Raw genomic sequence first — 23,342 nt, 5'->3', positions numbered from 1 at the left:
CCCAATTTCTTGTGTTTGCTAAAGGAAGGGTTTATCTAAGCCAGAGGTCAGTAACCTATGGTCCACAGAACCTTTGGATCCAGCCTGCAGATGTCTTGCATCAGCAGCATTCAGTGGTAGGAAGCTTTGGCTGTGGCAATGGCTGCAGGGTCCTAGCTCCCTCCTACCTCCCTCCGACCTAGGTTGGGTTATTCCATCCAGCCTGCAGCCAAAAAAGGTTGCCTCCCCACATCTAAGCTCCTGATCACCACATTAGAAAGACTTCACATTAGCTCAATGAAAGGTACTTTGTCAGTAGGTCCTACAGCTATCCAGGTGGGATAGAAACATTGTCCAGTAGAGTGATGTTTCCCAAAACAGAACTTTTTCTGTATTCTAATAATTTGATTAAAAAATAATCAACTGGAACTTTTCTTCTACTGCTTCCTCTTCTGTGCAAGGTAGCATGCCTGAAATAAGTGGCTCTCAGTAGGCATGAACAGGAAATGGCTGACTGAAACAGCAGGGAACCTGCCTACTGCGGGCAGTGTGTGTTTTTAAGGCTTTAAAAACAACATACCATACAACAGTTTTTAAAGGCTGCTTCTAGATACAGCATCAGAGCTTGAAGCAGGAGCAGAAAGGAGAAAAGAAAAATAATGCTTACAGCTCTCATCAAAGTCTTGGTATTTTTCAGTTTGACAGGACTTGACATTGTAGGCTGGGAAGAATCATGACAAACTAAGACACAAAAGTTAAAAAAAAAAACCAAAACAAACGAAAAAAAACCCCCAATACAAGTGGCCTCAATATCTTGAACAGCATGGGATTCCCCGGATTCTTCCCTTTTATAATACTGTGCCGTGAACAGCAGTCCAGTATTGTTAAAATATCAGACTCTTCATCTTAGGATAGAGAAGTGTATATTCAACTGGCATGTGCAGCAGTAACAATACACCTCCACCTCACTTCCACAGTCTTTTGCATAACCAAAACTCCACTGGATTTTGATAGAAGCTTAAAAGTTGTAGGAATTTAACATACAGTGGCAAAATTCTCTACCTTTCAATATACACAAAATTCAGATTTTCATATATAAATGGAAAGCAGAATAATGCAGTTGAGAGCCACTACAGGACAGGCCTACCATGCATATCTACCTTAGGCTAATCTGTCACATTTAACTACTAACTCAGCACAGGGACATGCTCTCTCCTTTTGCAGGAGGAATGCCAGAGAGGCACAGACACTCTGGTGCTGCTCCTTCTGCACAGAGAAAGAATATTTTGCTCAGTATATCAGAATGGAGTATATTTGCTCCTCAGCCCCTATACATTTGTTTGGTTTACTTTGCAGTCTGCTGTAAAGAGGGGACAAGGCCCTCTCTCTCCCCACTTTTGAGTTGTCATGAGAGCAGAAAATAGGAATGAGCACTATTCTGTGTTCCCTCCACTGAGTGTAACACGGTGCATCTACACATGCAATTAATGCAGACCGATAAGTTTGGGAGCTTATGGCCCCAGAGATTTTTGCTACTGAGTGCACCATCTGAATGTGCGCCTGGGAGCAAAAAACTCTGGAGCAGTTTATTCATGTGCACCACATGGAGCCTAGTTAGAGCAGTTCAGGCTGGCAAGAGATCCAGTAGTTAGCCTGCCAGCCCAGGGGTGCTCTGACTGGGCTTCACGTGCTGCATGGGAGGTGGCTGATGATGGCTAAAAAATAATTAGAAGTTTGCTTTTAGGAATTGGCTGGTAGGTAAAGTAGATATGCATTAGAATAATGGCAAGGGTTAACTGGTTTCTAAAAGCCTGTTCGTGACAAAGTTTCCTTCAGGGCCCACTGTGTCTGAAGCCAGGAGACACACAAGCTGGGAAATTGAAAACATGTACCACACTGTTCCCTAACATGAGAAGTGGCATTAGGTCATGGTGCCCAACTGCAGAGCCCTTGGGATTTCTGGTTTTGGGGAACAAACTAAATTAAGAGGCCTGGTAAATGACCAGAATAAGAAGTGTGCATGTGATGGGTTTGTTGGAACAAAGGAATATGTTGATACAACAGAATGTGGACAGTCTGATGTCCACTGGGAGACCAATCAATTATGCCTGGGAATGAAGAGTTGTCAGAGGGGAGAAAGAATACAAAAGGAGGGATTTCAGAGCAGCAAAGTGCCCCCAGTGAGGGAACTCAAGGGCACCATGAACAGACGTCACATCACCAGCCCATCTCACCCAGCCCACTGGGAGTAGGGGGGCTCAGTCCTCAATCTCCAGTCTGCTGATATCTGACATTCAAGAAAGAACCTCAGGGTGAAGCTTGCGTACTGGCCAGACATACCTTCTCTCTGTGACAGCCCTAGGACAGGTAGATATAGAATCGAGGTGGGGCAGGGGTGGGGATACCTTCTTTATCTTGCTTGCATTATTCTTATCTGCTATCACTGCTTGCTGGCTAGCCCTGCACCAAAGCACCCTGGCTGTGCCCCCAGCCAGATGGGGCACTGTCTACACATGCACTGATGCACATGAAAATACTTATATTTTACAAGACTACCCTGCTGTGGAGTTTATTAGTTTCATGCACCATAATAGGGGCACATACGTAGACACTGAGATGTTTACTGCATAATTAATTGGTCAACTGCACAGTAAACATCTCATGTAGACACGCTCACAGAGACTGTTACAGAAAGTGGTCTGTGCACATCTGCACGGGGGGAAGGGGAAATACATTTTGTTCCTTCTTTCAGAGCCAAGCAATGGCTTTTCACTCGCTTTGACTCATGCATAAATTCCAACACGGTTAGTAAAAACAAGTTTGTCAGGAATCTATAACCAAAAAATATTAAATAAAAATGGATAAATATAGCAAATATGTTAAGAAAAAATACTGGTATTTAATATTGAGAAAAGAAAAAAAATACAAGAGAAGCAAATGCAAAATCATTCTTGAAAGACTCCCTAGAGGTTTTCCAAACATTTTATAAATATTAGGGATGCACCAATAGAGATTTTTTTGTTCAACACTGATGGCTGATTTTTAAGGAGCCATATGGGCCGATACCGATCTGATTCCCATATGCAGCTGGGCAGCATGGAGACCAGCCTCAGGATGGTAAGTGTGGTGTGGGGAGCAGATGATCGTGAGGAAGGAAGTGGGGCAGGGGCATGTGTTTCCCAGCTGGGGTGGGGCAGGGCGTGGGACAAAGCTGCAAGCAGCTCATTTGGGGGGGGCGGGGGAGGGCTCCTGTTGCTGCACCCACCCCAGAAGGGAATGGGGGCATGTGCCCCCGAATCTGTGTGTGAAGCAGGGTGGGCTGGGGCTGGGCTATACTTAAGGTGAATAGTGGCAGCACTTGGGGGGGCTGCAGACAACCCAAAATTTGCCATAGCCCCCCCAAATCCTCTCCCAGTGACACTGCCGCCCACCCCAAGCACAGCCCGGCACAACCCCCCGTTGGGAAGAACCCAGCCCAGCCCCAGTCCACAGTGGCAGCCTGCCCTCACCCCATGCACAGATCTGGGGGCACACGCCCCCCCATGCCCTCTCAGGGTGTGCACAGAGGTGGGAGCGGCCCTCCCCCCAACGCCCCACGGATGAGTCACTCATGGCTCTGCCCCTGCCCCAATCCCTCCCTCACTGTGGGGGCCTCAATCTTCCACCCCCACTCCCCTTCCCTTCCCCCACCCCAGACTTACCAGCCCGATGCTGCTTTCCAAGTCGCTGGGCTGTGCTCCTGGTCGCGTGCATGCTGTGGCTACATGCATGCACAAGGCATTTATTGGACACATTATCAGCCACATCAGGCAAAAAAAAGCCGATTGCTGATACTGTTAATTTTCCCTATATCATAATGAATGCAGGATCTTATGATACCTGATGTACCTGATGGTGTGTGTTAATCTCAAATGATCAGTTTATGCAGAAATGTAAATATACACATGCCCTATATATGTATATATAAATATAGATGTAAATACATAATCAATTTCTTGTATTTTGTTGCAAACCCATACCTTGTTCAAATAGCATTGTGTGCGAATAATTAATAAAAGTATTGGCCAACATTTTCAAACCTGAATCCTCAAGTTATAGAAGCTAAATATCAACAAAAAAAGTTGTCTTCCAGATAACTTGAATACACACACACATTAATTTTACATAGCTTAAATACAGACTGAAGAATTACATTACTACTATACATTCATTAAGAAAACTCCTTAGACATGATCTGTTCCACAAACCTGCAGGTGCTGTTGACTGAATCTTCAGGACAGTGGTGATGGCACTGACAAGACAGCTTCTTCTGGGGAGGAGCAGGGGCTGTACTCTCACCATCTTCTTTTCTGTTCTCTATGCTTAGCTTGCCAGAACTCCTCAAAGGCATGTTGTCTAGAAAATTGGCTAGAAAAGTAAAGGAAGGAAAAAACATAAGTTTCCACACTGGGTTGCCCAACTCTTGAATACTTCCTCAAAAGTCATTCGTACTGCCCAAAATTTGAGATAATTGTCAGCTTTGTGTGAAGCAAACTATATTAGAAATCCATTAAAGGCTATTTCTTATTAAAATGTGACTCACTATTCTTCTTGTGTATTGTATTTGTTGAGAACCAATGACTTCAGATCAAATTTGGTAGTGCAGCAAAACTGCAATATAGCTTCAAGCTGAAATCTGAAAATCAAACTGACTGTTTTCTTTGGCATCATTTATAATTTCTTTCCAAACTGGTATCATTACCATTAACAGATTCCAAGTTAAATTTTATCTTTGGTTATACCTTAACATCACTTTGCCCTCAGTTATATTTGTATTCACTGGGATTTGCACAGATGTAAAAGACAGGGCCTGGCGCTGTTATGGAAATATGTTTGTGTTTCTAAGGAAGAGTTTGTTGGCATTGAGGGAAGAAGCAGAATTTAGCTCTATCTCTCAATACTATGCTACCTTTTCAAATACCAACATCAGTGAGAAGATCATTAAACAACTAATTTCAATCAAAAAAGCCAGCAGGTGTTACTTTGAGGACATACACTGATCAATATGAAGCCTCAGGAAGTTTGTCAATGCTTTGTAAAAGTTGGGGGCTTAGGGTTCTGTCTCCTTGGAGTGCAAAGAAGGGGAGGGAAAAGTGTCAAATTATTTACCTTTTTTCAGGACCACTCATGGAAACTTTGACAACCAATGTATATGCGAATCTTAGAAACAAAACTGAGCCTGACACTCATTTTCTCACTTTTCATTTCACTTCCTTAGAGTAATGTGCCTTTAAAGGGTCAAAATGTGTGGCCTGGATAGCATGGAGATAACTGGCATTTCTTTTTACTATTGTAACCACAGTTTCTAGAAACAATGCACGTTTTCTTATTTTTGATTCCTAGCTTCTTTCACCCACTCAAACTACACTCTCCTCAAGTGCCCATCACTTTTGCAGGTTGCAAATGAGGATTGTTTCCCAATCACTGGAACTGTTCTGATGCTGACACTGAGGGTTAGGAGCCTGCTTCCTCCACTGCTCCCTTTAAGGAGAACAGAGTGAAAAAGAGACAAAAGTAGTAGGGCTGTGTGACGCTTCCATTGCTGATTCGATTCGGAGGAGATTTGGCCCGATTTGGCGGGCAAATCTCCAAACCCGAATCAAATCAGGAGACCCATTAATCTCTCCAAATCAAATTGGAAGCCTCCAATTCGATTTGGAGAGATTCAGGGAGGTTTATATGTTTTTTCTATGTACCTGGCGATACCAAGCACAGCTTGTGAATGCTGAGGTGGTGGGGTGGATGGAGCGTCCTGTGCAAGCACAGGGGGGTCCCTCATATGCTCAGCAGCGGACCCAGAAGTGGACAGAAGTACCCCCAGCATGCTCCTGTGGGACGCTCCATCTGCCCTACCATCTCAGCATTCATGAGCCGTGTTTGGTACCTCAAGGTACCTAGAAAAACATAAAGCTGCGTCTATGGCCAAATCGCTGATTTTCCAAATCAGAATCGAATCTTGAGATTCAGATTCGGCCAAATTGAATCAACAAATCGAATCACTGTCCTCCTGAATCTGGACAAATCCCAATCCAAATCAAATACTGCCCGCTTCACACACCCCTAAAGAGTAGCTGCCACTGGGCTCTGGTGGTGAGATGCAACAGCACAGAACATCTCAAGTGGAGAGGAATTGTTGGGATGTCTTCTTTGTTTTTCCTACTTACAACCTCCATCTCCTCATGAGGACCCACAGGTGACTCCGTTTTCAGTTGGGACAGGGGACAGGTCACTCCCTTTTCAGGTTGGGACAGTTTTAGTTATCAGTCTTGTATACAGTAAAAGCTCTGTTATCTGTCATCCTCTGGGAATGGGGGATGCCAGATAAGAAAATACGCTGGTTAATTGAGCAGCCCTAGCCACCGCTTCTCCCGCTGCATCTGGGGCGTCCCTCCTCCCCTCCTGCAGTATCGCTGTCCCTCCTGCCGCATCACCGACCATCCTGCAGGCCCTGTGGGACAGGGAAGTGGGCCCCACAGCCCCACGCAGCCTGTTATGCCCCTGGGCCATGGGGGCTCGGCAGCGCAGGCTGCTTTGGCCCCGGCCGTGGCAGCTCAGAGAAACCGGAATTGCTGTGGTGGGCACTTCCGGTTTCACTTTATCTTACAAGCCGGCATGCCGGTTAGTAGAGCATGCCAGACTGTATGTAAGATGCTGGATAGCGCAGCTTTTACTGTACTTCAAAAAAAATGTTTTTTTGCATCTCAGTGAAACTTGCCCAGGAAATGGCTATAATTAGTTGACACAATAAAATGGGGTAAAGGGGTTTGCATTTATTAGTTTTGACGAAAGTCAGGCCTTTTTCAGTAAAGATTTTGATAGCCACCGTTCTAGAAAGAAGTCCTTTGGATTTGGGTCAATTATAGCCATAACACACTGAATTCACTACCAATGACTATGAAAAAAAAACATACAAACCTGATCATGAAAAGGTATCAATAATACCAATACAATGCATGTGACATGCCAACAGAATGCCACAGAACACACATTGTAGAGTATATATAATTTCTATTAATGGCCCATTTAGTATCTACAGATCTCCTGAAAATCAATGAGCGTTTCAGAAATCATCACTTCTGAAAGTCAAACCACAGACTTGTTGTGGTGTACCCTAAACCAGGGGCCAAGATCCTGGGTATCCAGCATTTATATTTAATGTACAACACATCTGTATGTCTTATCACCTTTTTTCTTGGCAAAAATCAAAGATTAAAACTAATTTACACAAAGGACTGGATGTTTGCCATCACTGGATGCTTACTAGTAGCTGTGACTTAACTTGAAATATTTTCTTTTCTTTAATAAATTAGATTTGAATTAGGGTCTGCTTCTCCAGCTCTAACAGGATTATAATATTTTTAAATCCAGTCTATGTACATCAAATTAACATCAACAGATGTTCACTTTTTGGGTCAATGGACCATAGATCTTTAAACTAAGTCCTCTTTCAGCAAGCAGTCACAAAGCAGGTTTTGTGACTATATTACATTGTTAGTCATGGATAGGGAAAGAACTATTAAAATTGTTCCAGTCAAAGATTTTCAGACATCTGGCTCATGGGCCAGCAGAGTTAAATAAAAATATTAATAATAATACTGAGTGAAAATGCTAGGCTCTGTTTTCATTTACCATGACATTTTCTGGATATAACTGAAAGCTATCTAATATTCCAGCTGGGACTTTTATTTAGGGAAAGGAGAAAGCTAAAATCATAAATTACTAAATCTAGCATAAACAATGGGGAAAGGACACTTAAACATCAGAGTATGTCTAAATTTGATAGCTTCAGACAAGTAAATGCCCTTTTCATGATATATTCAGCTGTATGCTTTTTTCTTGCAAATATCTGAAGACAGACCAATGGGTGGAGACAAATGTGAAGACAGTGTTATGGTTATGGTATTGGTCAACAGGAATTTGATCTCAAATGGCTTCTGCTGAAGTAAAAAATATGAATACAGCAATGATGTGCATCCATGGGTCATTAGATGTTCAGTTATAACTAAGATGAGTTAGAAAATAGGATTTGAAATCCAAACTATTCTAACTCTCACAGACACACAAATACAGACTTTTGGTTTGGTTTCAAAGAATAAGGATAAAACAGAAGCTGAAGTCCAGATGTGGGCTTTCCCAAAACTCCAGGGTAGAGATACAGACCTTATCTCTTGATGTGGACTCAGGTCTAGTTTCAAAATGAGAGGAAAACCAGTGTAGTTTAATAATTGATATGCAAGATGCTTAAATTTACAGAACAGCACGTGGGTTAGGTATCAAAATGTCAAGGCTTCCTCAAAAATTATGACCCTCCCTCTATTCTCTTTTTTTCTCCAGCCTCCTAGTTCTTGGTGTCCTGGTTGCCTGCTGAAATAATACTACTCTCAGCTCCAAACAACAAGTTGCCTGGCTCCTGGGTTAAGCCTCTATATCTCCATAGCAAGGATGTGGAACATTTTGTGAGTTTTTCTCCTTGCCCCACTCAACTGGAGTTGTGTGTCAGTACTTGAGGTTTTTTTCCCCCTCTTCACTTGCTTTTTAGGTTAGAAAACTTAAGTAGCACTTATCACTGCACTCTGTAGGATGCAGTGGCATATGGTATGTATGTCAATACTCCCACTTTGGTGAAAATACCATGGGTCCTGAAGACTGTTCCAGGAAACTATAGTCTTAGCCTGTGTAGATGCAGTTAATGATTTTAACTAAGTTGTCTCTTCTAGCTCTCCCATTCCTACTAAGCTGAATATATCTGCACACTAGACACAGTTGCGGTGGGATAATAGTGTTATAAATGGCAGCTGGTTGCATTAATCCAAGAGGCAGCTACCAGGGACCAAGAGAGGACCTTCTGAGCAACTGAGACAGAAGCAAGCTTACAGGTAGAGGGGTCAGTGGTATTGGCAAGGGAGGGGAAATCCATTTGGAGAGATACAGGGAAAGCTCTTGGAAGCAGAGGTGACAGAGACAGAGGGAAATGCAAGTTTGTATGAAAAAGGGAGAAAGGATGGATGAAACAAAGGAGGGGGCTGGGAGGACTATAAGAGGAGGATTTAATTTTATGAGCAGATTACTGAAACTGGGGGGGATTACTCAAACTGGGACTGTGGGGGAATACAAGAGGATTTGATATGCATTTTGATAGATTTTAATTATTCATAATTTTCTCTGCCTTTTCTAATAAGGTAGCTAAACTTTACCACAATATACTTATGCTTTTCCACTGTGTGCAAGAGAGTAACAGGCCACCATGCCTCCAGCACCCTTAGCCTATTTGGAGAACTGTTCCTGACAATTTTTTTTCATGTGTCAGCAACAAGGCTTTGGCTACCCCATCTCATCATGTGTGCGCTGGTATTTGGTATGCCCTGAAGCCCACCATTAGACAGCCCAAACTTGATCTTTGTGAGTATGGGAAGGGGTCTGCAAAAATCCAGAGGCTGAGAGAGTGACAGCTGGAAACTATGCTATGGAACACCAGTAGAAAGGGAGAATTGACAAAAAGAATGACCAAAACCCCCCTCTTCAGATGCCAACTATCAAATCCTTTTATGCTCCTTAGAAGTTGGCTTTTTCATTTTAGCTTCTCTCTTATGCTGAATTTTTCTGTATCCCCCAAAGACAAGCCCTCCAGGCTCCATGCATATCATTTCCCACACATACACATGTGACATACCTGCATCAATCTGTCTCTCTTCCCTAGAGATGATTTTAGGAAAGCATCATAGCAACCTACTTAAAAAAATCCTACATGTGGGACTACATATCAATTAGTCTGTAAATATATATTCTTAGAAGATTTTATGTTTGGATTTAAAATACTGTTGTTGCCTTCTTTTGATTTGAAAGTCCTAGAGACTGAAGTGCCCTGGATACAGAAAAGAAGCATCACCCATAAAAACTGCTTGGTACTAACCCACCAATATGGATACATTTGATTTAGAGGAATCATCTTTTAATTTGTATTTAATCCTCAGGCTCTCTTCTGAGATTGCGAATAAGGATTTTTGCTCCTTCTGTAGAAGCAGTGATGTGATGTGGACAAGAATTTCTCCACCAGAATCTGGACAAAGACCAAGAACTCATTTCATGGAGGTCAACAGCCATTAAATGGTAACACCCTTTTGGGCACTGCTCTGATTCAAACAAGTTTGGTAATGTAAGAGATGAAAAATTCTATAGTTTCTTACCAGGTTCCAATACCCAAGCCATGAAGTTCCCCAGGGAGGAGTAATTAGTAACAGTTCTTACACAAGATCGTGGTTTCTGGACACAACAGATTTTCATTGTATTGGTTTGTATTGGTTTCTGCTGAGGGCAAAACTCAGCCTTGTTCTATACTGAATCTCAATGGCTGAAAGCAAGTATATAAATAATTTAATATTTGGATCAGGATACTTCTCATGCATCTTTCTAGGAAGAGACCCAGAATATCCCTAATCACCATAATGTCATCCATACAATATCCAATTTTGCCATTTTACTGTCATTGCTTTTGCCTGCCTCAACACTGGTCAATCAAGCACAGTATTTTCTAGCACCAGCCAGTATTTGAGATACAGGTATCTCTAGACAATTTTGCAATAATGTACACTGTGTAATAATGTATTAGCTAGAGAATAAGAATATTTATGAAGAGGTACCTGAATATTTATAAGAAATAAAAACTTGAAATCTGCAATTTTGTATCAGAATGTACAATGTAGTCAAGTCAAAGGCTTCAGTAAGAAACAAAACACAAGTTCTTTTGAGTTGTCTACAAACCACACTTGTCCATTTATCTACTGTGTTATTTTTAGCTGCACTGGTATCAAACATCTATGGATAATAAAACATGAAATAAAGTAACATCCCTTCCTATGTTGTCATACACAAGCATGAACTATGGATAGATAGTATCTCAACAGGCTGCAATTACAGCATTTACATGATTGTTTTATGGGAAAGGGAAATAGTAAACTGCTAACTCCCATTTTACAATCATTAAATAAAAGAATTTCCACAGGATATTTTCTGGCAAATAATCAACGTGAAAATGTAGCACACTTAAAATTATAATAAATTGTGCCTCTTACCTCAGATTGGTCTACTGAAAAAAAAACTCTCAAGAAAAGTAAAAATATAGCTTTTGTTGGTGATGACCATATGTTAAAGAAGAAAAGCTGAATGACAACAAAAATTCTGATTATCCAATTATCAATGTTACCATAAAACTGAAAAAGGCTGCGTGCCATTTGTACAATATTATTACTTCAGTATTATCATCAACATCAGAGTGATCCAAATTCAGCTGATGTCAGATTTTGCTTGACAATAAATTTAATCTGGTACATATCTGAAGAATCCTGATGTGCTTGAATACTGAAGGAAAAGTGGTATTATAGGTTTTATACTGTGTATACTATATTTTGTTTTCAAAGTTCTCGCAGCTGTGTTGGGCACCAGATTTTGCAGTCCTTGCTAGGTTAAAATTCTCACTGAAATAATTGAGTATAGATTTCTCTCCCTTGGTAGATTTAAATGTGTTTATTTAAAAAAGTCATGACAAACATGCATTCTGAAGTGCTTAAAAGTCAAGGAATCTAAGGTATTTTTCATAAAGTCCAGGTATCTTTTATAAAGATATAAAAATACAAAAATCATATTATAAAGTAATATTTCCAGCCCCTATTTACCCAAATGTAAGAGTACCCTGATTATATGATGATCCCCACCCCCAATAATTATATGATATATATGGAAATTTTATATATTTGTTATAATTTTCCAGGTATAGAATTTAATTATTGGAGGTTTGCCTTGAATCTATCCCACTCCCTCTGCTAAGCAGGGATAATAAATCTTGAGGGTCAGGTAGCTTCCTTGCCCTCTGGCTCCCACTTCTTCCTGCTACAGCCCCTTTGCCTCTTTCTTACTGATACATCCTGCTCTCCCTGAGCACACGGAAGTGAGAAGCAAATTTGAAAACAATGACCTAGGAATAAACATACCTATAATAACTTGTATATAAGGAAGTTACTAAAAGTACCCATAGACTTAGTTCATCCAGAATTTGATGCAGGGAGTGGGCGTGGGGGGGTGCACCCTGCCCCACGGACATATGCTGCTGCCGGCAGGTGCTGCCTGCACACCCCCCCCACACCGGCTCCCCATGCACCCTGCGCCCCATGGCTGTAGCTGGCAGGCAATCCCTGCATGGGAGGCCTGGCACACGGCTGCAGGGTGCTGTGTGGGGAGTGGGGGGCATCCCCCCCTGGTGGCCACATGCTGCAACCAGTGGGTGCTGCCCATGCACCCTACGCCCACAGCCGCTCCCTGCATGACACCCTGTGGCTGTGCACCATGCCCCCCTGCAGGGCTGCAAGTCATGCACCTCCCCTCCCCTCTCCCCTATGCAGTGAAGCACACCTTGATCCCCACTACCTTCGCCTCCGTCTCACCTGTGTGTCTGCCAATAAGGCTCTGGGCAATGCATGCGCAGTTGGCCCAGAGCATTACAGATAGACAGACAAACAGCTGGAAGTGCAATGGCTTTTGTTATATTAGAATATTATATATATATAGCATATATATTTTTCAAAAAAATTAAAATGTGTACTAAGTATATACAATATCTACATCTTTATATTATTTATAAATATTATTTATTTATATATAGAATATATATATATTCAAAATTAAAAATTTGTATTATATGCAATATCTACACCTTTCTGTCTCCTAACCAACAGAGTTCACTTGACGGTCTGTAATATACAGTTAACCATCATCTTCCTCATGACTTTAACTGCAACCACACACCAATGTTCTGGTTGCCATCTTCTTCAATTACTACAATCGCACAAAACTGACTCTATGCCCCTTACCCTCTCCTCCACCCCCACAACCCCTCTGTTTCTTTCCCTGGTCCATAGTCCTCATCATCTTTGTCATTGTCTTCCTCCCTATTGTCCTCACCGTTCTCCCCCTCTTTGTTGCCATCACTGTTCTCCTCCCCATCTTCACTGTTGCCAGCACCTTCTCTGGTGGTCTTGTTTTTGAACAGTCTGTGACATTCTTTCATCTTCCATACATCTTCCCCCCATCATTTTCTTCCAGTATGCCTGTAGCTCACTAAACATGACATTAGTCCAAAGCCAAAAGACTCATAATTTACTATGCAGTTCATTGACTCATGGCCCCACCAGAGTCAATGGCATTTCAAGCCATGGTGACCCCACAGCTCAGTGTGTGTGTACTCCAGATACCCCCTACAAAGGATCCATGTGCTAATTAGTCCCACATTCACGACCGAACCAGGTGCTTGTCACATGTACTGGTATCCTTTAAACTTTTATAAGAAGATAAGGCACAAAGCAACCTTGTTTGGCTGAGAGAGGGGGTGAAACGAGGATTCTGGGTGAATTGTTTGGAGCTCTGTTTGGTTGTTTGCCAGACATTTAAGGCTGGTTACGAAACAGGAATCATCGGAAATGGGAAAGAAAGGTGTAGCTTATCTGTGGGAGTGAAGAGGAAGTCAATATGTATTCAGTGTAGTAGTTCACCATGACTTGGAAAAGAACGAGTGCTGAGGGGGACAGCACAATGACCACTACCATATATCTTATTCAGACGGCTTACTCTATCCTGTCCTTGTGGCAGGTTCCCATCAGTATATTGTCACACATGTGGGCCATGCATTTTATAGTATTGCTCAGTGTTGACTCCATTTAATCAGCTTCATAGTTGGTTTCCATTACTGAGCACATGTTGCTTTTTCAAGCAGTTTAATGATGGACAACATATTCAGTGAAGTTTCCTTGTATGCAAATATAAAACAAGAGGCTCTTTCCCCCCATGTTGTTTGGGGGTAAAAAAGCCTTGTCTTATATTTGAGTAAATATGGTATAAACTGGTTGCAAAAACTTGAAATTGTACTTTTTTGCAATACAGAATTTATATATTTTTGTGTTACTCTTATTTTTGTGTTCCGTTTATATTTGTTTAGAAAAAAAAAAGCCACAAAGTAATTTCAGTCTTTCTTAGGAAGGCACAATTGGCAAATCTTTCTGATACTGTTGGTGTTCCTGAACAGCTGCAATGGAGCTATACAAAGAAGAACCTTTATCTCCCTGCTGCATGTTATACAACACAAAGTATAAAACTGAAATGGTCTTACATATTATTTACTGTTTACCACTACCTTGATTTTTTTTTTCCATTTGGGAAAAGGCAGGAAGGAGGACCCACTCACTGTTATCACTGTACTAGGCACAAGGGGAGCTTACGAATCCTCCTTCCTGCTCCATTTGTGCAGGTGCTAGGCTCTACCAGTGAGAGTGGCAGTGGCAGGCAGGTCCCTCTTTTCTATCCCTGCTCCCTACCTGGGTGTCTCTCCCCCATGGCCCTGCTGGCCCAAGGACTCCAGCCATGCCTTGTCCCAGCCCCCATGATCTGAGGGGCAGTGCTGGTGGCATCTACTGCAGCCCCCTTTCCTTAATCCTGGATCTGCCACAGACTTCAGTGACTAAGTCTCATCCTATTCCACCCTCTGCAAGATTCTCACAAACAGTTAAATCCTTCTCCTGATCCATGCTCTTTGTAACTACATACATTGACATATTTTCAGGGGCTTAAGCAGAGTGGAATAGTACAACAGTTAGGGTGAAGCTACACATTACCCTTAGACCATACTAAACCTATGGAATGTTAGAACGTGCTGTAAGCAGTTCCATGTTGAGGGTTAATGTTGTTTACTGCCTGCACAGCTCTTGCCATAAAAGGCCTGGTAAGCAAGGGTGTGGCTAAAAGCCAGGACACCTGGGCTCTAGTTCTGCTCTGGGTAAGGGGCTGAGAGCAGTGCATCCTAGGATGCTGGAGGACTGCAAATGCCTAGTTTTATCTCTGTGGAGCAGGCTGAAGTTATTCAAACATAAGCTAGGTAGCACAGCCCAGAGTCAACCCTTTCTTGAAGTGGCATAACTCTGAAATGCTCAAAGGGCACTAAGAACAAGTTAATTAACTTTAAGGTGCAGATGCTCGTATTTTAAGTGCCTTTAGTATGGTTTAAGTGTAATGTATAACTTCAACCTTTGGTGTTTAAGTCCACTTAGCACTTGATAGGTGGATTAGGATCTGGCCTCACCTCTCATAGACCCTCTTTTACAAATTAGCTCTCCTCAGGAAAAGTGTTCTCAAAAGTATGTTTAAGGAAATATATCATAAATCAGAAATGATACTCATGAGGGTTATCTTATGACTTATATCACATTTCAGGCACACAAAAATCTAGCTTCAAATAACTTGATGACCTGCACCTTGCACTGTATTCACCAGACTGCCTCAAATAGATAGCTAAATTTAGCTTGGTTAAATTACTTTATATTATTTTGTATAAAAATATTTATATTTGCTTGATGAGATAGCTTCATAAGAAAATCAGGCCCCTTAGTATGTAAAATGTAAGAGATAATATTCTCTAATTCAACATACTTCCTAATTATATTATAAAAATGTGAAGTCTCCCATATACTGAAGAACATATAACAGAAGTTTCACAGTGGAACACAGCATCAGTCCTTCTCTAGCATTCTGTCTCCCAAAGCAACCAATAATTGATACTTCATGTAACCCATAACACTACATAATGCAATTGCCTGTGCAGCACTACACAGTGCCCAAATATACCTAGAAAAAAGTATGCTTTCACAAGAGCTACCATGTTTTTTACCCATAGAAACCTATTTTCAGATTTCATAGCCATTCGGGCTGGAAGGAACCTTGGGAGATCATCGAGTCAAGCCCCCTGCCCTAAGGGCAGGAAGTCCACTAGGGTCAAAGGATCCCAGCAAGATAAGCATCAAAATGCTTCTTAAAGGAGTCCAGAGTAGGTGCTTGCATGACCTCTGGAGGAAGCCTATTCCAGGCCTTGGGGTCTCGGACAGGAAAGAAGTTTTTCCTTATGTCCAGCCTAAAACAGTCTTGGAGGAGTTTGTGACTATTGGACCTTGTCATCCCTTGGGGCACTCAGACATTCCCCCAGATCCTGATGCACATCCCTGATGTACTTACAGGCTGCCACCAGGTCACCCCTGAACATGTGCTTTTCCAGGCTGAAGTCCCATGGCTCTCAGCCTCTCTGCATAAGGCCTGTTCTCTTGTCTTCTGATCATATGCATGGCTCTCCCCTGGACTCTCTCAAGCTTCTCCACATCCTTCTTGAATTGTGGAGCCCAGAATTGGATGCAGTAGCCCAGCTATGGCCTCACCAAGGCCAAGTACAGTGGGAGGACGATATCCTGGAATTTACTTGAGAAGCATCTATGGATACAAACCAGAGTTTGGTTTGCTTTACCAGCTGTGACATCACATTGGTGGCTCATGTTCATCTTTTGGTCAGTCATGACCCCCAAGTCTCTTTCGGCCATGGTGCTAGCGAACATAGCACTGCAGAGTCTATAAGCACGCTGCAGGTTTTTTCTCCCAAAGTTGAATATCTTACATTTGTCAGTATTGAATGTCATCAGGTTTGTATCTGCCTACTTTTTCAGCCTATCCAAGTCAGCCTGGATCACCAGCCTATCCTCAGGTGTGGATGCTCTACCCCAAAGTTTGGTGTCATCGGCAAACTTGGCCAGTCCACTTCTGACACCAATGTCCACATCATTAATAAAGATGTTAAAGAAAACAGGTCCAAGGACGGAGCCTTGGGGGACACCACTGGTCATGGAGCACCAGGATGTTTCACTTCCATCAACCACCACTCTCTGAGTCTGGCCTCGGAGTCAATTCCCCAGCCATTGGACTGTGATGTAGCCAAGGCCACGGTTGGCCAATTTTTCCAAGAGATCATGGAACATCAGATCAAACACTTTTTTGAAGTCCAGATATATGATGTCAATCTCTTCTCCCCTGTCCAGATGATCTGTCACCTGGTCATAGAAGGAGATGAGATTAGTTAGGCAAGTCCTATCTGCAACAAACCTATGCTGGCTGTCCCTCAGGATGTTGCCATTAGCCAGTTTGTCCAGAATGGTCTCTTTGATGACTTTTTCTAGAATCCTTCCAGAGATTGAGGTCAAGGTGATTGGCCTGTAGTTCCTGGATCTACTTTACTCCCTTTCTTGAAGAAGCGTACCACATTGGCCTTCTTCCAATCTTCAGATACTTTACCTGAACACCAGTTGTTTTTGAAAATCTTTGCCGGTGGCTGGACTATGACTCCTGCCAACTCCTTAAGTACTCCGGGGTGCAATCTGTCAGGACCCGCTGACTTGAACATGTTCTGCCTCTCAAGGTGTTCCTTTAAAAGGTCTACACCAATGCTGGGTATAAATTCACTCTCAGCCTGGTCATCCTGCATCATGCTAGGGAGGGCGGTCCCTTTGGGTTGGTGAAAAACTGACACGAAGTACCCATTAAGCAGGTTGGCTTTTTTCTGGGTGTCGGTTGCCAGTTGTCCCATTTGGTTTAGCATGGGTCCAATGTTACCCTTGCTTTTCTTCAGACTCCTCACATATCTGAAAAAAGGACTTTTTATTATCCTTGATATGTGTAGCCAGGTGGAGTTCAGTTGCAGCCTTGGCTTTCCTGGTTCGCTCTCTATAGGTACAGACCAGTGCAGAGTACTCCTCCTTTGTGGTGATTCCTATCTTCCATCCTTTATAAGCCTCTCTTTTTTGGCATAGGAGGTCCACTAGCTCCCTGGTGAGCCAAGGGGGTTGCTGAGACCTTTTGTTACCTTTCCTCTGAGATGGGATGGACATCCCTTGTGCTTTCAGGACCGCTCCCTTAAGGAGTGATCACTCCTCTTGGACTCTTCTCCCTGTCGAGTCATGGTCCCTTAGGGCCTGGACAACAAGCCTCCTGAGCTTATCAAAGTCGGCTTTCCTAAAGCTGAGGACTTCTGCATTGCTGACTGACTTGCCAGCTTTGTGACGGATAGTAAAATGATTAGCTCGTGGTGACTGTCTCCCAGCTTTCCTTTGATTTTTAGGTTGCTGACTAGATCATCCCCTTTAGCCAGTACCAAGTCCAGTAGTGCTTTACCTCTTGTTGGTCCATAGACTTCTTTGGTGAGGTAAAGCTCATCCATTCACGTGTGGAAGCTTTGGGACCATTCAGATTTGGCTGAGTGCTCTTGGCATGAGATGTCTGGGTACCTGAAGTCTCCCATGACAACCATGCACCGAGACAGTGTAGCCTCAGCCAGTTCCCTGGCGAATTCCTGGTTGAGCTCTTGTTCCTGGTTAGGGGGTCTGTAGTAGACTCCTACCATTGTGTCCCCTGTGCCACATTCCCAAGTATTTTAACCCAGAGGGTCTCTACTCACCCTCCCTGGGTGCCAATGTCAGCTTGCAGGGACATGTAGCTATCCTTGACATAGAGAGCTACACCCCCACCCCTTTTATCTGCACAATTTCTCCTGTACAAGTGTAACAGGGGGCCTGCTCCAGGCCATTCTCAGAATGGCCCGCCCACCTGTTCCTGGGCCAACCGCCCGCATTCTCACCTGCCATGCCTTGTTGTTAAATTAGTTCATTTAGATGTTAATAAGCGGGAGGCTGCCCATTTCCTGTCCTGATGCCAGGGGGCACTATCTGCGGCTCCATTCCTCCCCTCCACCACAGCCCAAGCCTCGCAGATGGCATCTAGATGTTCTCATCGTCACCGGCCCCCCACACTGGGCCCCAGAACCCTACTATTGAACCCCACCTGGATTCCTCCCTTCAGGCGGACACTTCCGCCATCATACCGGGCAACATAGCTCCCTGAACTGAACCCCCTTCGGGTGTGATCCCCCCACCGGGACCTTCGGCTTTCTAGCCCTGGCCCACCTCCAGGCTAGTCGGAATCCCAGGCCCTCAGCTCTTGGGCATTCCTCGCGGTGAGCCCCCAGCCCTTTGACCCTTCCAGTCCTGGCCCCAGTATGGTTCAGTCAGGGGGAGTTCAGACAGGCCTGAGTCTATGGCCCTTTTCTCACTATCCAAGGGTCCACCCTCTGGGCCCTCCAAACAAAGGGGTCGCCCACCAGGTCATGAAGGCTAGGGGTAAGGCGCCCTGACCCACCTTCCACCGGGGTGGTAACTGGCCTGGCATTTCCTGGGGGCTCCCGCGCCACTGGGAGCCCCACCAGGCCACCCACTCCCGGCAGGGTACAGTTTTAGGTCATGCCCAGGACCAGGAGCCTCCTAACCATCCCCTACAGCTCCTCCCTTACCTCCAAATGTAGATCTGCAGCTCTGTGGCCAGCTGGTGTTGTTGCCTGGCCTTCAGCAGCAGAACTGCCCTGTTTATATGGGCAGCCCTGAATCTAAAATGGCTTCCCTAATCAAGCACCTGCCGGCTGCTGCCTTCTGGCCCTTAAAGTGGCAGGCACAAACAGTGCCCTGACACAACAAGGTATAGCTGTCTATACCTGTGGGCCAGTCATAGGTGGAGTCTCACCAGGTCTCTGTTATTCCTATGAGATCATAGTCATTCTTATTTAGTAGGAGGACCAGTTTCTCCTGTTTGCTCCCCAAGCTCCTGGCACTGGTATACAGATGCGCAAGCATCCCATTGGGAACCCTAGGCTTCCTGACATTCCCAGGAAGACACTGTTCCAGGGCTGGGGTTGGAGTGGAATCCCTTAGGTGCCCTAACCTGTTGGTTTTGTAGATATTGCCTAGCTTTGGTGGTTGTCCACCCATCCCCCGGCAGGCTTAGTTTAAAGCCCAGTCAAGCAGGTCATTCATTCTGGCTGAGAAGAGCTTCCTCCACAGTGAAGTGAGGTGGAAATTCTAATACATATTCTGAAGGAAAATTGATAATTTCTGTGGCAGAATCATCTTTTCAGACAAAAAGATTATCTCCCTCACATGTAGCTCCAGGTTGAACACATTTTTCCTCATCTACATCTTGGGATAATATTTTGGGAGATGGAAGTAAAAATACTATGGACTAGTGCAGCTTCAAAGAAGCTGGAAACAGATCCTGTGTTGCCCAGTATTAACTGATTAGGAATGGGAGCTGAGGCTAGAATATGAAGAAACGAGAATACAAACAGAATTCAGATTTTAAACTGCATGCGTGCAGAAGTTATATTCTTCAAGGGTTATTATGTTTTTATTTAAGCTTTCTAAAGAAGACTCAAGTCAAAGATCAAAGTTGTAGTTATTTCTATTTTCAGGTTGTAACTCTTAACACCATTCCCTGTGCATTTTAAAGGTCACACAGCAAACACTAAATGTTACCATCTCTACATTAAATAAATATCACTACAAGCAGAAATCTGAAGACTTTCCTGAACATCAGCAAGTGAAGAAAATATAGACTGAGAAACAATTAAACCTAATGCTCTCATTACTAAATTGTGCTTTGATATCTGACCTTTAGAAAGCCATCAAAGATTGCAATAAGCACATCATAGCTTTTTACTGATTATCATTTTGGACGATGATATGCAGATTGGCAAAGGCATTAATAGAATGGCATTTAAGTGTAAAAGTAATATAGGACTTTGAATCTTTGCTCTTTTTAGATAAAAGTTATAAATTGTCATTGCTCTACTTCCCTTTTCCAATGAAAAGTGATCTAGAAGCATCACACTAATTAGTGGTCAAGATAAAACAATGTCTACAGGGCCAAAATTCTAAAAATATCAACTTGATTTTATTCCAGACAGCACAGACTACAGCTGCATATTAAAATATATTTAGGAAATAAATGTGCCAAGCTTGCAAACACTGTGCCAAAATAATTCATAACTGCCAGAACCTTTCTATCCAACTTTGTTTTGGCTGTTCATGTCTAGAACTAACATAGCTCCAGTACAATCTGCACAGTAAACTAGATTTTTATTTTTTCAGTTGTAGGAAACAGGAATTCCTTCACCTTTTTCCTTGGAGGGACAGATTTTCAAGTGAACTAAGGCCCAATGAAATTAACATATGCAAAATGTATTTGCAAAACTGCCCAAGGGCACAGTTTCCATGTTTTTCCCTCTCGTGCAAATGGTTATATACAGATAATCATCATTACAAATTTGCAGGATTTATATATTCATCAGAAACCTTCTAGTTTCCATCGCTCTCCCTTTTTCTTGTGACTACATGTCCACTGAGCGGACAGAACAGATAGTATCACCAGAAAACACCAATTCAGTTGCTGAGGCATTATTTCATGGAAATTGATACCCAGCACCCAAAACACTCATGGACTTTTGTGACACACTCGAGTTCCCAGATGTCACTGAATGAACTACTCAGCTAACCAGAATAATTTTACTGCCCTGAGGCAAATGCCACTCTACCAGGTCACCAGGCCAACTAGCCAGTCAGCATTTTAAGTAACTGAAAAAGTGACAGTTTAAATTCTTGTACTGTTTAGCTGCCAAAGCAGGGAGTAAACTGAACTGACTATTGCTTCTGTTGGACTAACCTCATGCATGATGAAAGGGAAGTTAAACTACATGTGTGGAAACAGTAAGCAATGAAGAGAATCATTGAGTTAGCTGGTGAGTACTCAGGTTCAAAATATATTTCCTGAAAACATTGTTGAATTCAAGAGAAAGTGCTACTCTCTTACTCAATTTGACAGGAAGCAAGTAAACATCATGTTTCAACTGTGGGGAATCTTCTCTATTACACACCAAAATTAATTGCATGCACGAAACAACAGTCAGTTTTAACCACAGATAGCAGGGGCATGATTTGCGAGAAGTGTTCAAGTAGTCTAAAAGCATTTCTGTGTTTCAAAAGCTTGCTCCACATGGTTGCTCGGCTGTGCTGGAGTAGAAGCACATTCACTTCTGATCTACATCTTCTGATAATAATGTCAGGGAATCAACTAGCCCTTTTGGCAGACTGCCAAATTTTGGTTCTGGCTTTATTCAGGAGAGGATGCTGTATCAACTGTCTGTTTCACGGATTTTTTTTTTTTAACCAATGGGGATAAGTCTTTTAAGGTATACAATACAACAGCATTTTTATCCCAGGAGCTTACGATGGAAAAAAGCAAGTTACAAAGGCATTTTTAAAAAAACCCATAAAACAGTCTACACAAAATAAAGCACAAAACTGTTTTGAAAGGACATTGCTAGGGGTCAAAAGGAATACTTAGTACCAAAGTTTACATGGATTAAACTTATTCTATTTTGCAGGACACAGTGGACTAATTATAAAAGCCACGTGTTTTCTAAAAAACCATTTCAATGCCTGCAGCTTCTTTAGAATATAAATATTCCTAACATTGGGAAAATAATACACTGCATAAGAACCAAAAAGTGAAATATTTCATAAAATGCTTAATCTATATGTACCTAAGCTGAATTGCCTATAACAAATATACCCACCTGCAACATGGGCATATTTACATTCGGTGCTCGGGAAGCTCTTGGAGAGGATCATCAAGGAGCATATCTGTGGGAGGCCTGCAGGGGAGATCATGCTCAGGGGAAATCAGCATGGCTTCACCAAAGGCAGGTCCTTCCAGACCAACCTGATTGCCTTTTACAACCAAGTAACTAAATCCTTGGATGATGGTGTCGCTGTAGACACAGTCTTTCTAGACTTTAAGAAGGCCTTTGACACCGTCTCTCACGCCATCCTCATCAGTAAATTAAGTGACTGTGGCATTGATGCCTGCACAGCTGGATGGGTAAAAAATTGGCTGATGGGGGCACCCAGAGAGTAGTGGTGGACGGGTTGTACTCAACCTGGTGAGATGTGAGCAGTGGGGTACCCCAGGGCTTGGTCCTAGGGCCTGCACTGTTTAACATCTTCATCAGTGACTTGGACGAGGGGGTGGAAAGCACGCTGTCCAAGTTTGCTGATGACATGAAGATGTGGGGCGAGGTGGACACACATGAAGGGAGAGAGAGGCTGCAACTAGATTTAGACAGACTACAAAAGTGGGAAGATGAGAATAGGATGGGATTCAACGTAGACAAATGCAGGGTGTTGCATTCCGGGAGAAGGAATCCACAGCATACATAGGCTGGGGAGTTCCCTTCTTGAAAGCACAAAGGTGGAAAGGGATCTCGGAGTCATTATTGACTCCAAGATGAACATGAGCCACCAATGCCAGACCGCAGCCAGCAAGGCCAGCCACACCTTGTCATGCATCCAAAGGTGCATCTCAAGCTGGTCCAGAGAGGTGATACTCCCCCTCTATGCGACTTTGGTCAGGCCGCAGTTGGAGTACTGCATCCAGTACTGGGCACCACACTTCAAAAGGGATGTGGCCAGCCTGGAGAGGGTTCAGAGGAGGGCCACCCGCTTGGTGAGAGGGCAGCAGGACAGGGCCTACGAGGGGAGACTGAAGGACCTGAACCTGTTCAGCCTCAGCAAGAGGAGGCTGAGGGGGGACCT

The 23,342-nt window shown here is 43.2% G+C and overlaps 1 protein-coding gene across 11 annotated transcripts in view; it reads right to left on the bottom strand.

Moving 5' to 3' along the window:
• The window catches only part of BMPR1B (bone morphogenetic protein receptor type 1B), a 519,526-nt gene that overhangs the window by 48,901 nt on the left and 447,283 nt on the right, over nt 1-23,342 (bottom strand). For all 11 annotated transcript variants that reach the window (XM_006036257.3, XM_006036258.3, XM_014526010.2 and 8 more), the window contains one exon: nt 4,227-4,386. In XM_006036257.3, coding sequence (XP_006036319.1) covers nt 4,227-4,386 — 160 coding nt within the window. The remainder of the gene's footprint in view (nt 1-4,226; nt 4,387-23,342) is intronic.

The sequence above is a fragment of the Alligator sinensis genome, unplaced genomic scaffold, assembly GCF_000455745.1.
Source record: "Alligator sinensis unplaced genomic scaffold, ASM45574v1 scaffold525_1, whole genome shotgun sequence".
NCBI lineage: Eukaryota > Metazoa > Chordata > Crocodylia > Alligatoridae > Alligator > Alligator sinensis.
This window is presented reverse-complemented; position numbering and strand designations above follow the sequence as displayed.